At 53.2% G+C, this 16,185-nt stretch overlaps 1 protein-coding gene across 3 annotated transcripts in view; it reads right to left on the bottom strand.

The window, feature by feature from the left end:
• RNF220 (ring finger protein 220) overlaps window positions 1-16,185 on the bottom strand; it is a gene marked incomplete at its 5' end in the record, with an annotated part of 224,695 nt that overhangs the window by 58,865 nt on the left and 149,645 nt on the right. For all 3 annotated transcript variants that reach the window (XM_082003186.1, XM_082003183.1, XM_082003184.1), the window contains 2 exons: window positions 3,862-3,957; window positions 14,701-14,746. In XM_082003186.1, coding sequence (XP_081859312.1) covers window positions 3,862-3,957; window positions 14,701-14,746 — 142 coding nt within the window. The remainder of the gene's footprint in view (window positions 1-3,861; window positions 3,958-14,700; window positions 14,747-16,185) is intronic.

The following is a 16,185-nucleotide window of genomic DNA, read 5'->3' as shown; positions in this document are numbered from 1 at the left end:
CGGGCGGATACGGCGCGGCCCGGCAGGCGCCACCGATCAGCCCCCAGCGGCCGCCGCCATGTTGGCCCCGGTCATGTGACCCACCGCCGAGCGGGTGAAAGTTCACCAGGAAACCGGCGGGGAGAGGCGCGAGCGGAGGAAGTTCCCATGGCAACCGACAGGCGGCAGCAGGGCCCAGCGAGCCCCGACCAATCAGGGCCCAGGCGCGGCTGGAACCGAGGGGGGCCTGGCCAATCGAAGATCAGGAGCCACTGGAACCCAAGGGCAAATGGCCAATCAGAACCCAGGAGCATGTGGAAGCCAAAGGCACGTGGCCAATCAGGACCCAGGGAAAACTGGAATCCAGGTTTCCTTGCCCAATACAGATTGAGCGGCCTTTAGGCCCAGCAGCACTAGCCAATCTGGGCCCTGGGCCCAACTTGTAACCAAGGTGCTGGCCAGTCAGGCACCAGGGGCAGCCTCTCTGCAACTTTTCTTGCCCAACTAGGGATTGGGGGCCCTCGGGCCCCAAGAGCACCGGGCCGGTGAAGGCCCGAGGGGTAACCAGACTCAAAGGCACGTGGCCCGTGGGGGCCCAGCAGCCCTGCCAGGGGCTCTGCCCAGCCCCAGCCCTGCCATGGAGCGCTGAGTGCTGCCCCGGCCTTCCCACCTGTCCTGCGAGCTGAGCACAACCTGCCAGGGCTGGGCTGGGCACCCCGGCCCGGCCTACCCCGATGGCACCGACCTCAGTTTCGGGGGTCTGAAATCTGCCTGGCCTTCCCGAGGAGAAGTGGCCTCTGCCTTTGGGCACGAGGGCACCCAGGCTGCAGGTGGAGCATGGCCACCTCCCCTGTGCTCTTCAGCCTCTTCCCTCTCTTTTCCTTTCTGCATTTCAGGAAACCTGGGCAATCAAATATGGCTTGTGGATTTCTTTCCTATGTCTGCCCCACAGCTGTAGCAGGGGGGGCAGCCCCAGTGGACCAGCCTGAGGATAGGACAGAGCTAGTGGCTAGAAATTGGGCAGGACAGGCTCCTACACACACGAATCCTGTTTGTTCTCCCCTCTGAAGACTCCTCAGACTTTGTTTCTTGGAATCAGACCTACATTTTGGATCTTTGCTCTGGCATGTGACAATCTGCTTCTCCTTTAAGAAGGAAAACAAAAAAACCCAAACAATATGTTTTGCTGTATCAGAAGATGATGGGCAGTCAGCAAGTTCAGGTGCTGGCTGGTAAGCTTTGCACAGTGCTAACCTGCATGGTACGTCCCGGCTCTGTCTGCAACCTGAAATGCAGCTGTATTTTCATACATGTACTTACTTACAAAATCAAAGCTGCTGATTGTTGGTTTTACCCTTCTAATTAATTAAGCTGTCTTTCAGGAGACACACTCACCGCTGAGCTCAGGTGGAGGGAGGTGAACCTTTCCTGGACAAGGATTTTAGGCTTTCAGTTATACTTACTCCACATGTTATTCAGCCACAAATAATTTGTGGGCTCAGCTGACCCACAAAAGCTGGTCTCCCTCTGAGCCTGAAATGTTATCTTTGCAGTACGGTGAATGATTTATAATTTGCTGTTGATTACTCCACCGGGGATTCAGGTTTGTATCTAAATCTAACTAAAATAGCCGTATTTTACCTCAGAGCGCAGGAAAAGCCCTGATTGACAGAAGATGCTGTATCTCAGAGGAGCACCCACCACTGACCCATATCACAAGGTCTTTCACTACATCAGCTGCCACCACCTCTGTCCGATCAGTGTCTATGTACCAAATTCCAGCAACCAGGCTTGGCAGAGGGGAGGCAAGAGGATCCCCCCTCCCCATGTCCTGGAGCCACCCCACCGCATCTGCTGCAGCTCCCTCTCAGCGTGGGGAACAATGCAAGCAGCCCAAGCGCAGTGCAAGCCTGTATTCCTGTAGCACTCCTATTCATAAACCTCTTTCTTCCTTAAATATTCCCATTGTAAATAAGCATGAAGACTAAGAAAACCAAGCCACAGAATTCTGAAAACTGATAACGCAAATAACTCACGTTCTAGCATGTTACTAATACACTGTATATTCACGACTAGATCACAGATAACACAAGGGACATTCATAATTCCAGCACTTCTCTGCATATGGAAAGCTAAATTTTGCAGCCCTTGAAGTCACCACCATGGGAGTCTTCTGCTCTGCTTCCTGAGCATTTTACTTGGTAAGCCAGGAAGACTGACTTGTCATTCATATTGTGGCTTTATTAAGGATACACTGGGGCTTTACACAGCCCTGGCACCCACTCTGAGGTCCCTTTACACGGCCAGAGCAGCATAACGCAGCCAGCACAGGCGTAAATGAAAATCAGGCCCCAGAAGTCTTTTCTCCCTGCAGTGCAGACTTACAACTCCCATTACACATTTGCATTAAGGGCTGCAACCCTCCATAAAATATGCTCACAAACTTAAAACACATTAGAGACTAGCTAGACTCAGCACATAGAGGGGGCTTCTGCTGAGAATATTTGTCCTCAAGTATGACATAATAAAAATTTATAGGAACGGAGGAGTACAAGGGACCACCAATTTCACTGAGATTGAAGTCTGGTGGAGCGGGGAGGGAGGGGTGTTCTCCAAAAAAGGGGGCCATGGCAAAAGTCTCTTCCGTGCCCTTTTGGAAAGAACACGTTTCATTTATTATCCTTAATAAACAGTCAGGAAAGAGGGCAGGATTACCTGAATCAGGCATTTCTGTATCTTCTACAGGGTTTTGCTTTTCTTACTTTGCACCAGGTCTCATCATTCATAGGAGAGTGAAGTGACTGTGATGTGACACCAAGTTATAACTGAAGGCTACATGGGAATATATGGCAAACAATGGAGGATCTGGTCTGTATTTGATAATATAAACAATAAATAGGACAGAGGACAGAATAATGGGCAACAAATGTACAAATCTGCTACTAATAGGACCTGTCTTCAGGAACACATGCTATAACTGGGCCTGCTCAGTTAAGACCCCCAGCACTGGTCATCAACCTCTTCCTCTGCAGATCTGAACGTGGGGTATTGCTGCAGGGCACCACAGGATACAGGGTGATGGGCGTATGCCAAGCTGGTACAGCCATGGCCCACCCCGCCTGTCCACACGGCAGGTGGAGGCGCGCTTGGGTCTGTGCTAAAGATCACCATTAATTTATCTGCTGCCTTTCAGAGCTTACTTGAAGCCGTTGGCTGGGCGCAGGCTCGCAGCCAAACGGTTTGGATGTGTGTTGAGTCAGAGTCAAGTTAAGACTTACAAACTGTTCTTGGGCAGCTGCCTTTCTCTTTTCTTGCTCCATCTCCCTCAACTTTTACTTTTTGCATCACAAGTCAAGACCGGCTGCTCCTCTGGGCAGAGGATGTTTTATAAAACATGCTGGCATGGCTGTGAATGGTCCAAAACCATTTCTGTTTTGGGTGGGAGTCACAAGTCAGTTTGCTGGGCAGCGGCACACCAGTGAAATGGACACATTTGGCCTGCTGCAGGCTGACATCATTCACTGTTTTATAAAAAAATCCCTTCTCTGAAAGTTTCCCGATGGCACAGGGTAAGTAATGATAAACATAGCCATGGCAACGACCATGATGATGAATATAATGCAACGGAAACCTCTACAGAGATTTAAAGCAGTTTTGCATGGCTGTGGTTTAAAGTCGGAGCTGGGAGGATGCCGCAGACAAAAGCATTCCTTCACAGCCGTGTGAGGGACCAAGTACTCACGTCCCCACGCTGCAGGCAAGCGAGCTGGGGCACCAGTGCAGAGCCGAGAGCCGGGCTCTCGCACGCAGAGAGCTGCAGGCACTGGGGCGAGCTGGCTCCCTGCCCAAGGCTGAGACCAGTGATGGCATCTGCCTGCTTACCTGGTATCTGTCCGAGTGATGGATGTCATCTGAGGAGTGGGGTGATGCTGTCGGAGAATCTCCTTCCCGCTTGATTGAGGCCGACAACAAAATTGACTGCAAGAGAAAGGAGAAATTCATGCTGTGAGCATTGCTGAGATCTCTGCCCCTCACTAAGCCGTCTTCAAAGCCATGGAGAGCATCTGCTGGGCTGTGGGGCTGCACTGGGACAGACTGCTGGGCTGTGGGGCTGGGTCTGCTCTTCCCATAGGACCCTGCCCCATGAGGGGACCAGGCTGCAGGGTCTAAGTGCAAATGCATCAGGCAACAAAGGGATGGTCATTTTGTCCCCAGGTCTGGTGGCTGGGGGCAGAATCAGTCCCTGCTGGGAATACTGCGTGAGGACCACACCAGAAATTCACACGGTAAGGTGAAGGCGTGCTGACATGGAGTGGTCCTTACGTGCCCTCGTCCGCCCCTCTAAGTGCCACAAAATCTCTCAATAGCTTTGTAAACTGCACTAAAGCTCTCAGCACCTTTGCAGCGCAACTACCTCTTCCTTCTGTAATGATGCTATTTATTTTAATAAGTAGCACAGAAAAAAAGGGCGTTTTAGAAGGTTAAAAAGATCAGTGATATTTGAGACCTAGGAAATCACTGATAAACTTCAAGTCAATAGTAGGTAAGTCTAAATTCTACACACAGTGAACTCTAGCGGGAAAATTACTGCGGGAATTTGACAGCATCTAAAGAAATGTACACTGAGTTGCAAGTGAACTTTATTATTAGAAGAGTTTGAGGGAAAGATGTAATTTAAAATCCTAATTTAAAATATAAACTAGATAACTAGGCAAAATATAGCCCAATACATTGTAAAAAATATACACTGGAAATGCAGCTTTCCAGATGTTTGTTTCTGAGAATCAGTGGGCGAGATTCGACAATAAATGACTGCTTGGAGATGTGTATGTTTGCGAAGGGAAGTGTAGATATCATCTGAATTGGACAGGTCAAGTGTGGTGACAACATTATTAAAAAGTATAATACCTCAGAGAAAGGCAAGTATTCCAGAAACATTTGCCTCTGGGCTGAAATGAAACGTGAAAAAATGTGCATTTTTTGGAAAGATATGAGCAAGTGGAAAAATGACTCAGCATACAAATCGGTTCAGTCAGCAGGATGTGATCCCCCGGGCTTGGACGGCTCTCTGGGTTAGAAAAGCATGGCAGCGCAGTCGGCATGGGCACAGAGGGAGGGCAGGCTTGGGATGGAGGAGGAGGATTTGGGATGCTGGGTTCAACCCTGTGGGCATGAGCAACGCTGTCTGCACCGCAGGTCTCTGCCATAAAGCATGGCTCCGCCGGCTGTGCAGAGACGTGACATCCTGAAAGGGGTCACGGGGGAACTCCCTGTCGGGGTGCTCAGTTACCTCCCCGGGCACGGTCCCTCCTGCCAGCGCCGAGGGCTGTGCTGAGCACGTCTCAGAGCTGGCACACTGCTCAGCTCAGCCCGATGGGGCTGCCGGGCGCTGGGGGGGCCAGTGGGAGCCCATGGGGCTGGGGGCACCCGGCCAGGGCTGCCCCAGGAGACCAGCCCCCACTGCCCAGGGCAGAGAGGGGCAGAGCAGGGGGGGGCTCTCTGGCCTCACGTGTTGGCTGAACCCAGCTGGTGATGGGTTTTGGTGAGCGGCTCATTTATTTCTGGAGAAGCCCTCTGATAACTCCTGTTGTTCAGTTTCCTTATTTTCTAAACGGAGAACGAGGACCATTTTTGGTCCTATAAAACGGAGGCATGGGGGCTCAAAGCCTTCAGGTGTGACTCAGAACAACAGCCCTGACTGCAGCAGTGTTAATGCCCTTCCCCTCCTCTAATAAGCCAAGCGCCCTGGAGCTGGGAGGGTTAAATCTGTTTTGTCTTCCAATGTATTCCAGAGAAGGGGAAAAAATACCCATCTCCCCATTCCTTGGCGACAGACAGACAAACCCTCCCCATCTCCAGCTCCCCCCTCAGCTTCTGGTAGCTCTAATCCAATATTATTATGTGAAAAATGGTTGGGCTAGCTATGGAGACAGTAAATTAAACGTTATGTATTAGTTTTTAGCGTGTGGTCCCGGGAAGAACGCCGGCCCCATTTATTCCACAAACCTCCTGAGCACCATGGCGATGACCTCTGGAAAAACGCAGGGCTAAACTAATCCCAAAGATGTCAATCTCGAGGCCTCTTCTACATACACTTGCAGTTTAGATTAATAAACTGTCTATTTTTAAATTGTGTGCAAGCACTTCAATTCTAAATACCTCGCCGGCATGTTAAACACAGCGTTAGAGATGCCAAGTCACACTTCCCCTTCACTCTTAGGAAACTTGACTTCATTTGTTTTTCTCATTTCCGTGCGCTGTGCCATGCTTTGCCTTTCAGGCAGCCATGGGGGCAGGCAGGGATGCAGGCTCAGGGGCTAAGGGATTAGGAAAGGCACTTGCCATCAGGGTGACTTTCATTTCTGCATTAGGCCAGCCTCTCTACCATCCCAGTTCTGGCCTCCTTTATCCCAAATTGTCATGTTGGGGCTGTTTTCCGATGGCTAAGTGGCGAGGATGCCTGGCCACAGCATGCCAAGCCGAGGATTTGCTGCTCCCTGCACCCACGTTGCTCACTCCCACTGGGGTCCCAGCAAGTGTACACGTGGCTTTTCAGGATGTGGTTTAGTGGGCATGGCGGTGTTGGGTTGATGGTTGGACTTGATAATCTTAAAGGTCCTTTCCAGCCTTAATGATTCTGTGATTCTGTGAAGTGGGAAGCAGCAGTGATACGAACCCCATCCCTCTCTCAACCAGCATCTGGGAAGATGGCTGCAGAGGGAAGAGGCAGCTTTACATCTGTCCTCCCAGCCATCGTGCATGCCCATGCTGCAAAGTAGACCCAAATTCAGGCTTCCCACCCCAAAACAGCGGCGCTGGGTGCTCTGTGTGCAGACACGCGTGCCGTACGGCTGTGTGGAGCTGCTCCCTACCTGGGGAACCAGCCGCTTTGGCATGGTGGGCGCAAGCCTTGATGCGGAGATGTCCCTTTTGCCCCTGGGGAAAGGCCACCAGCCAGCTCATCCCCACCTGGTTGCCAGTTCAGCCCAGCTCCCCTTCAGGGTGCGTCTGAGCGGGGCTGTCGGGGCGAGAGCACCCTCCTCCCTTCCTGCTCCCCCCTCCCCTGGCAAACCACGGCTCCCAGCATCAAAGATGAAGAAAGGGCCTTGTGCGAGCGGCCATGCAGCCTCATATTTCTCCCTCCCCTTTAAATCATCTCTCCATTGGGTAAAGGCACTCTCTGTGGAGGTTATAAACCCTGAGAGGATCAGCCTGAGCATTACACCTGGGGCAAGCTAAATAAAAAAAGGTCACCGGCGCTTTTTAAACATGGACAAAAAAGCAGTAAAATGTGTTTGGAAAAAAAAATCTGGCATTAAATCATGACTTTTTGCCTGGCTTGCCTCATTAAAAGTGGCCTTTTGGAAGGTAAAATTATCATTGTAAGTGATAAGATCTTTAAGAAAATAATTCACGGCTTCTTCACCCTTTAATATGATAGCCGCCACCGGCTAATTTTTTTCTTAATGGCAACGAGGCCATCAATCTTGTCCGAGCCATGTACTCCCTCCTTCCTCCTGCCCCTCCTGCCGTGCCGGGCAGCCATGGCCCCACGCGGCGTTTCCTTCCTACCCCTTGGAGCCCAGCTATGCTGTGCCGGGGGGAAGAGGCACGTCCGGATACACGGCTCTACGCGCCCGCGCGCGCGTGTCCGGGCTCTCCCTGGGGATGCAGCGCTGCAGGAAGCAGAGGCCACGTAAGGCTCGCTCGTGCTGCGTGGTTCACGCTCCGCGAGCTCCCGACACCCTCCACGGGCCGCGCCATCCTGCAGGGCTGGGCCGCAGCGCCTGCAAACGTTTCAGCAGTCTCCTTGCGATTAGCGACGGCGTGTAGTTTACCTATACGAACACACGGGCAGGGTCAGCATGGACTGAATGCGCGTCACGCAGCCGGCGTGCCGGCGGCGGCGATCCCAGCCCATCGCGCTCCGGACCTGCTCCCGCCTGCTTGGGCGGAGGAGCCGCGGGCAGCTCCGAGGTGATGCTGGCGAGGGCACGGGTGCCAACACGCCGCCGGCTCCCCACCCACAGGCGCTCAAGGCGCAGGCCCGGGGCGGCACGAGGGGAGGGGACGGGTGTCAGGGTGCAGCCGCCGGACCGAGGAGGTGGCTGGAAATTGCCGGCACGCAGCCCTAAGCGCTGCCTCTCGCGCTGGGAGAGGCCAGCCCGTGCCTCTGGCATTCTGCTGCCTCTCAAGGCCGGTCAGTCGAGAGTATTAAAGCGCCGGACTCCCGCTCTCTGATAGCCCTGGAAAAACACCGGGAGTCTATTTTTCTTAAACAATCCATCACAGCCGCTGTCAGCAGAACAAATACCCTAACCCTGCTTTTTATGTATCTATATGGCTTTTTTTTTTTTTTTTTTTTTATTCCGGCACAAAGTGTTCTCTGCTTGATGCATTCAGCTTTAACTCTGCCGCCTAAATAGGTACTTATCACTTAACATGGAGGTGATGGCTTGACATGTTTTCTGTCTCCTGCCCTCCCCTCCACGGTAGGGAAGCCGTCAAAGTGTTGCTAATAGCTGTTATCACTTGGGAACTGTAACCCGAAAGCGATGAGTGATACCAGGCCTTCCTGCGATTTTCCCCCTTAACTCTGCTAGCCATTTTTTATGTGATTGCTGGAGGATCCCTGACACAAAGATGCTACTATTAGAGCTGAGTTTCCTAGGAGCTTTCGGAGGGTCCACATTTGCTCCTGGGAAAAGTTAGAGGTAAAATTATCCAGTGGCTTTTAGCTGGCAGAGATAAAGGTGTGATGGAGCTGGGGATGAAAGGCTTAAATGTGAGAAGGGTGTGAATAGTGAACAGAAGTAACGGTATCAGCAGCTTCTGGCCTTCGCTGAAGGATGCCAGTGCTCCGTAAGCAGAATAAGCTTACAGAAATGTGAGCTACCGATTTATTTCTGTCCATGTTACGGTCACACCTGGGACTGTATTCGAGCTCTGGGTCCTCTTGGGTGAGACACCAGCTACACGGTGGGGAAAGGGGCCCCTTCCAGCAGAACTGCCCGTTGGGGGCCGAGGGGGAAAGGTCTGGCCAAGGTCTGCCGGGGTCTGCCAGCCTGCCCGGCTGCCCTCCGGGACCACAGCTCTCTCCGCTCCTCCTGCCGAACGCAGTGGGTTCCCCTGGACTAACGGGAGGGCACAGCTGTTTGGCCCAAGGGGAGCGAGGGGCTTTATTTTGTTCGTGTGGTAATTTGTTTTATGGAATAAAACCTGGCAGAGATTTTCATTTTCGGAGTGGCTGTGGTATTTATCACCCCGAACTGGCAGGGAGCACGTTCAGCCGACACTCGTCCTAGGTAATTTCCCTTCCTTTGCGGATCTGTGGGCTGTTCTCCTGCCCCCAGCTTGGCCATAGCTTTACCACAATGCTCAGATTTAGCTTTCTAATCTTTCCTTGTAAATCACAGCTACAGAGGGAGGGGGCACAGATATGCTGAGTGACTTCTCCACCCCCCCAGCAAGTCCGTGACACAAGAGAAGGAGTTAAGACACCGGGGCTCTAACGCCAGTCCCCTGTTCCTACCACCAGACGTGATACGGAGAAGTTAAATGACTGTGCTAGAAATTTCATCTCGAGCGAGGCAGCTGGGAAGGGCTTAATACAGACATTCTGTCAAGGTTTAAGGCTCCAAATCTTGCTTGCTTCAAAGCTCTTTTTCCTTGGAGGGCTTTAGTGGTCAAATTTCCCTCTAGGTGCTGTAATTCTCTCTCAAACTGCTTGGTGAAGCTGTAAAACCACAGGGGTGGGTGGGGGAATCAAAGAGCTCTGGCACTGTGGCTCGGTTCCCAGTTCCGCCAGAGGTCTCGGCGCGGCATGCTGGCCGCCCGCCTGTGGGCACCCTCCGAGGAGCTGGGTGCACACCTACGCCAACCCGCCGCAAGCGTCTGCTGGGCACGGGAGATGGGTTTTGTTCCTGGCCGCTCGCTTCAGTGCTTGTTTGCAGCAAGAGCCAGCGCACGGGCTGGACCCTTAGTGGGAAAGGCAATTTGCAGTCACGTATTGGGAAGCAGCAGGTGGAAAAAGAATGCCAAACCCTCCACAAGAGCTGGGGTGCCTCACCGAGCCCAGCTTCTCCCCTTCCAGAGGTCAGTACCAGCATTTTTAGAGGGAATATGAGAAAGTTCAGCAGATGCCACTAGGTGACAGGTAACAGTCTGCAGCTAATATCCTGAAATTTAGGGGTTCAGATCTCTCTGGGCAGAGATGATATCCCATCTAGATGATAGCCCGTGGAGGGTGAGCCATAGGCCAGGCAGGCAGTGTCAAAGAAGTGCTCTTAGGAAGCTGTTAGGACCTGGGGACACTGACTCTCTGCGTTACTGCTGCCTGCTCAAGGAAGAGCAGGAACAGTCGGACTCAGACTGCTCATACACCTCACCAACATGGGTTCAACTCAACGTGCGCTCCTCTCCTGCACAACCCCTTGCAAGAGGCAGCCCAGGCAAGAGGGGAAAGGTAAGGGGAGAGCGTGAAACCCAGGAACAATGCCTGGGGGAACTGCATGCTGGCCTCAAGTTGGGCCAGGGGAGGTTTAGACTAGATATTAGGAAAAATTTCTTTACTGAGAGAGTGGTCAAACATTGGAACACGCTGCCCAGGGAGGTGGTGGAGTCACCGTCACTGGAAGTGTTCAAAAACCATGTAGACTTGGCACTTTGGGACATGGTTTAGTAGGCATGGTGGTGTTGGGTTAATGGTTGGACTTGATGATCTTAAAGGTCTTTTCCAACTTTAATGATTCTGTGACAGCTACCTACATGGGCAGCCATGAGCCTGGACATAGCCCATGGTGTTGTCCGTACACTTCTGCAAGACACTCCTGATGCCCGGCCTGCCTGAAACATGGCCTCTGGCCATGCTGGGGAGTGCTGCAGGGAAGCTCTGGACCCACAGAGATCTGGGGCATGGCTGGCTTGGACACACCTTCAGAAAGTGCCCTCCTGAGTGGCTCTGGTATTGCATTTCCCCATGGTGACCCAGGACAACAGTGAAAGGTTAGTGAGCAGCGCCCAGCCCACACAGGTGAACAGGACCACAGTCTCTAGCTCAGCAAGAGCAAGGAGATCCTTCATCCTTTCCCATGGGCATGAAGCATCTGTTCCCACCAACACAGAAGCTTCTCCTTGGTGAAGAATTTCTTTTCCCACTCCTCCTCTTCCTCCTGGTGTCTCAGACATATTATCAGGGAAGGATACTACAGATGTCCACGACTCTCCTTGAAGTCCAATGCCTGAGGAATACATTTCCCAGAGCAGGGCCACTAGGTTTGCTTTCTGCAAAGGAGATGGGCTTTCTGCAAAGCATAGGCACAAGGCAGCCCAGCAAGAGCAAGCTGTCACCTTGACCTGTGGGGGCTCAGTGGGCTACCTGGCTCTCAGCAACATGAAGATCAAGGCACCAAAGGCCATCACAAGCCATGGAGTGAGCATCCAAGCTTGCCATGGGGGACAGAAAGTGCAGCTGGGAGGAGACAGTGCTGTTCCCCTTGCTGTCTGCAGGCCACAGGACTTCCTGAAGACACCCAGCAGCTATCTCAGGCCCTTCTCCCCAGCCAGAGGTTGGCAGAGCCCAGCTTGCTGTCACCAGCTTTCCTAAGTAAGTGGCAGCCAGGGTTGGACAGAAATCTCATCCTGAGGCTCACTGCACAAGTTTGTCATCTGCTTGTCCAAGTGGCTTGTTGACACTGGTGTACCACCATCGATTGGGCTTGGTCGCTATCAGAAAGCGAACAAGGATCCTGAACACTGCGGAGCTATTTGGTGCTCAGCGCTGCCCTCTGAGCTGCCTACGCAGAGAGGGAGCCCAGGCAGTGAGCAGACGTGTTGGCTGGAGCCCCCCAGCTCGCGGCCCTTGCTTGGCCGTCACTGCCTCCGTCAGCTCCCGTAACAGAAGAACCTGATACAATAATCCTGCATTCATCACATCCCATGTTGAGTGATTGGAATTTCTTTGACATATTGCCATGAAACTTGACCCAGTGCAACGAGTGACAGCTCTTTAGGGGCAGGGAAGCAGCGAGTGAGGAATATGCGCTTACATCTGGGCTTTTATTGCCAGGAGAGGCATTTGCTGGGGCAATGGCAGCGAAGGGATGGGAGCAGAGCCAGGAGACAGAGCATGGGGTGGGGAGTTAAATCCTCTGACCCAGCTGCACCCCAGGAAGAGCCTTAAGCCAGCACAGAAGTAGTGACAGCCCATGATAGCATATGCAAAGGCCCTAAATGAGTCCTAAAGTGGTCTTAAAACCACTGGTGACCACAAAGGTAACACCTTTGGTAACACCAGCCTGCACCCCACCCCAGTTCCCACGCCCCTGAGCGGAACCAGCCTGTCCCTACCCGTGCTGCCAGGGCACGCTCCTGAGGGACGTGGAGGTGCATCCCTTTTCTCCCACTGCTGAGCTGCTGGAGTTGCCAGCCCTGTTGCTGGCACCAGGAGAGGGACCAGCCAGGAAACCTCGTGGCAGTCCCCGCAGTCCCTATGACTCCTTCCACTGGTGCCCAGGACAGCAAGCATGACATGGCACGGCACAGGTCCCAGCTCTTCCCAGGCGGTGCCTGCCAGACCTCCCCTCGTGCCTGGGTATGGGCTGCAAGCCCACCTGGAGGTCTGTCCCCCATCCCTCTGCCTGGGACCCCTGTTGAGGGTGGCCCAGAGGCCCAGCTTTGTCCCCAGCAGGACTTTCTTAGAGGAGGGACTTCACATCGTGATGGGCTATTCCCACCCCATGTTGCAAACACTCAGTGGGCACAAAGAGAAAGAGAAGCCTTTATCTTCCCACCACCCATCTCCTCAATCCCATGCGGTTACAAAGGAGCCTTTAATACCAAGCTCAGGTGAAGGTGACAGCATGTGCCTTCCCATGCCACACAGGACTTGTCTCCCAGCAAAAACCACCTAGAAATAATGAATCCTCCCGAGCTGAGAGGCTTTCAAGCTCTCTGAGAAGGGAATGAAAGATTTCCTGATTTCACCCTCTCCCTCCCTGCTCTCCTGGCTTCTTGAAGTTAATGTTTTTAGCCCCAGACGTGACGGGCAAAGGGAAAAGATCCATGTGGTGACAGGGGACGATTGATCTCTTTTACATAGAACGACGCTCCAGTCCCAGTTTAATCCCCTCACTCAAGGCAAATGGGATTCTTTGTCAATGGAAACTTCAAAAGCCCGGCCCTGCCGCAAGATGGACCTTCTTCTTTATCTGGTCTCTGTCAGTCACTCACTGCGTTTCCCTCCAAACAGCTAATCTGTCTTCCTAGCCATCCTTCTCCCTCGCAGGCGATGTGTTTGGGCCCGTTGAGTTATCTCCGCTCAGACCTGATGAGGAGGGAAAGGGAAGCTTGCAGAGTCCAGCTGCTTTCATTTTACAGGTGCCCTTTCCAGCTTTCGAGATGTCCCAAGGCAGCCTCACACTCAATGGATTATCAGCGGCAGCTGGGTTTGGGGGTTGCTTTCTGCACTACTTGTTTTTCATGGGAGAAAGAGTCAGGTCTCCGGTCTGCTCCTGGTCTCCCATGGGAAACAAGGACAGTCATGCAGGGGATGGGAATGCCAAAGGTGTGGAGCACTACAGAGTATCTCCACGATCTTTATTTTCCCTTGTGGGGTTTGGGAAATTGTTGGGTTGACCTGGGAGGTGTCCCTGCCTGCCGGGAACTTGGGTCAGCACGGTGACTCCCCAGCCCCTCACCTGGTGGAGCAGACAAGGTGTGTGCTTGGCAAGACACCCAGCCCCAAAGGAAAAACCTAGAGCTGAAATGTCAGTCTCTGTTTCTGACATCACATGCCAAAAACTACCCAAAGCTTCCAGAGGAAAAGAGGGAGAGTGAGACCCTCTCACTCACTCTCACGCAGGAGAGCCAGCAGCACTCTTGCCCCTCCCTGGAAGCCAGGAGCCTCCCCGGCTTGGACTGCATCACCAGAAGTGCAGGAGAGCCTGGATCACTTGCCTTCGCCCGCCTTGGGGAGCACAGCGTGGTTTTCGGAGGCCAGGCAATGCCCAGCTGCCCTGCGGTGCTCCCTGCCACACACTTGCCTGCCCAAGCTCTGGTCCTTCCTGCTGCCGTATCACATGAAGTCCATCTAACAGTAATGCTAATTAGTAAATGATGCCATGACGCTCTGTGCATTTTGTATTTTTGCATTCTGAGCCAAGGAGATGGGAGTTGGGTCCTGGGGAGGGGGATATGGATGAGGCGGAGTCTTTTAGTGATTTGGGCTCCTCCTCGGATGTGCTTCGCTCCCCCTGAGGCAGTCCCGCTCCCCTCTTCCAAAGCTGGCATATGGCTCTGGCTCCAGAAACTCCCGCACATGATTTCCCAGGCTGAGCTCAGCCTGCGTGTGATCAGCTCTCATTAGCTGTCGTTAGACACAATCTGGAGTCCCGGAGCCCGCTGGGTCCTTCAGCTCCACTGTCCTTCGGCTGCGTGGGGAACGAGAGCCTCTGCGGGGACCGGACCGCTCCAGCCCAGCGGGTGAATGGGGACAGCGGCATCCCCCGATGCTGGCCGGCCCCCAAAGCACGGCCACCTTCCTGGGGACAGCAAGTGGCAGGACAGGGAGCGGGCTGGGAAGGTGAGGGGGTGTAAAGAGCATCCCTGGGTGGCAAAGCAAGTACTGAAAAGGCAACGTAAGGTCTGACACCTATAGCCCAGCAGGAGTCTAGTATTATTTATACTCTTATTGATTCAGAGTGGTGAGTTGTGCTCACTTACCTTGGGGGTGCCCGCTGCCATGGCATCCTTCAGGATGGAGCTCTTGCTGCCAAGAGAGAAGAGAACGGGATCAGACTCACAAAACTGCTGCGGCGGGCAAAGGGGGGAGCGTTTCGAGGGATCTCATGAGGTCAGATAGCAAAGCGCATGGCTGCCCTTCCCCAGAACGGCGAGAGCCTCCTCACCCCGACCGGAGGGGCACGGAAAGGAGGGCAGCGCCAAGTATTTCTCCATCTGGAATAAAGCGGCCCTACAAGTGGAACCCCCCAAACCCAGACACACGGCGCAGAGTCAACTCCTGGCTCTCGCCCCCCTCGGGGGCTTGCGCAGCTCCTCTCAGCCCCGGGGAAAAGCGGGGAGCAGGGGAGCGGAGGTGGTGAGCCCTGCGTGGCGTCGGGCACAATAAAAAAAACAGGAGGGAAGGAAAGAGAAGGCGATTGAATTGGCGTAAAAGCGAGGGAAAGAAGATCCCCTCTCCTCCAGCTGCGCCTCGGAGGCAGCATCTCTGCCGGAGGCTGGAGTGATTTGTTAATTCAGCTTGTTCCCGTTTAGCAGGGAAGGAGGTCCCCACCACGGTGCTCCTCCTCGCCTGCCCTCGCCAGCGGGAGATGCTATAGATTTAATAACACCTTCCCCCTTCCAGACAGGTTAAACTTGAAACAATTACATATCAAAACCGACATGGCGGGGAGGCCTGCACTGTAATTTTTTTGTTATTAAAGTAATCTCTCTCATGTAAATTCTCCTGCTAACATGCTGCAAACAGCATTAGGAAATAAATTATTTCCCCATGATTCGATTTGTCAATGCAAAGCACCTGCAGCAGGCAAAAGGCTCTTGAAATATGTTGCCAAGCCCAGTGCCTGTGCTTGTAAGTGCACGCCGGTGGGGTGGCTGGCTCCCAGCTCCCCATAGCCCCGGGGAGATGATGGATGGGTGGGTGGAGGGGGGAAGCGGAGGTTGGGGAAGGGGGGGGAATAGAATTGTGTTTAATAACAAAATTTGTATGCAAGCCTGCATCCCAGGCTAAGGATGAGTGATCGGCAGCCAGAAAGTATTAAAAAGCCTCGCTAAACAGATGCTGACAATAGAACAAGACATATCAAATCAGATCTACTTCAGAAACATTAATATACACACGCACACATGCTCGCCCGCGTGCGCGCGCCCGGCTCCGCACACCCGCGCTCCTTTCTTCTCAATCACAGCAATATGGGAGACATCAATAAATTTTTATGAGACTTTTAGAAGATCAACACGGTACTAGATGTGACAAAAAAGCAATGTGCCTGTCATGTTCGCTTTGTCGGGGACACTTTAGCCCCAGATGCCGAGCTGCAGTGGCAGCGGGGAGAAATTGAATTTGGCTGGCTTTAATCTGCCTTGATTTGGCAGATGGCTTGGTGTTATGAAATGAGCAGGGATGGAGGAAGATGTTTTCTCTCGGGGCTACGGCCCCCTTCCTCTCCCAGTGCCACCACCCTC

Source organism: Phaethon aethereus (genome assembly GCF_964289735.1).
Source record: "Phaethon aethereus genome assembly, chromosome: 8".
NCBI classification, from domain to species: Eukaryota; Metazoa; Chordata; class Aves; order Phaethontiformes; family Phaethontidae; genus Phaethon; species Phaethon aethereus.
This window is presented reverse-complemented; position numbering and strand designations above follow the sequence as displayed.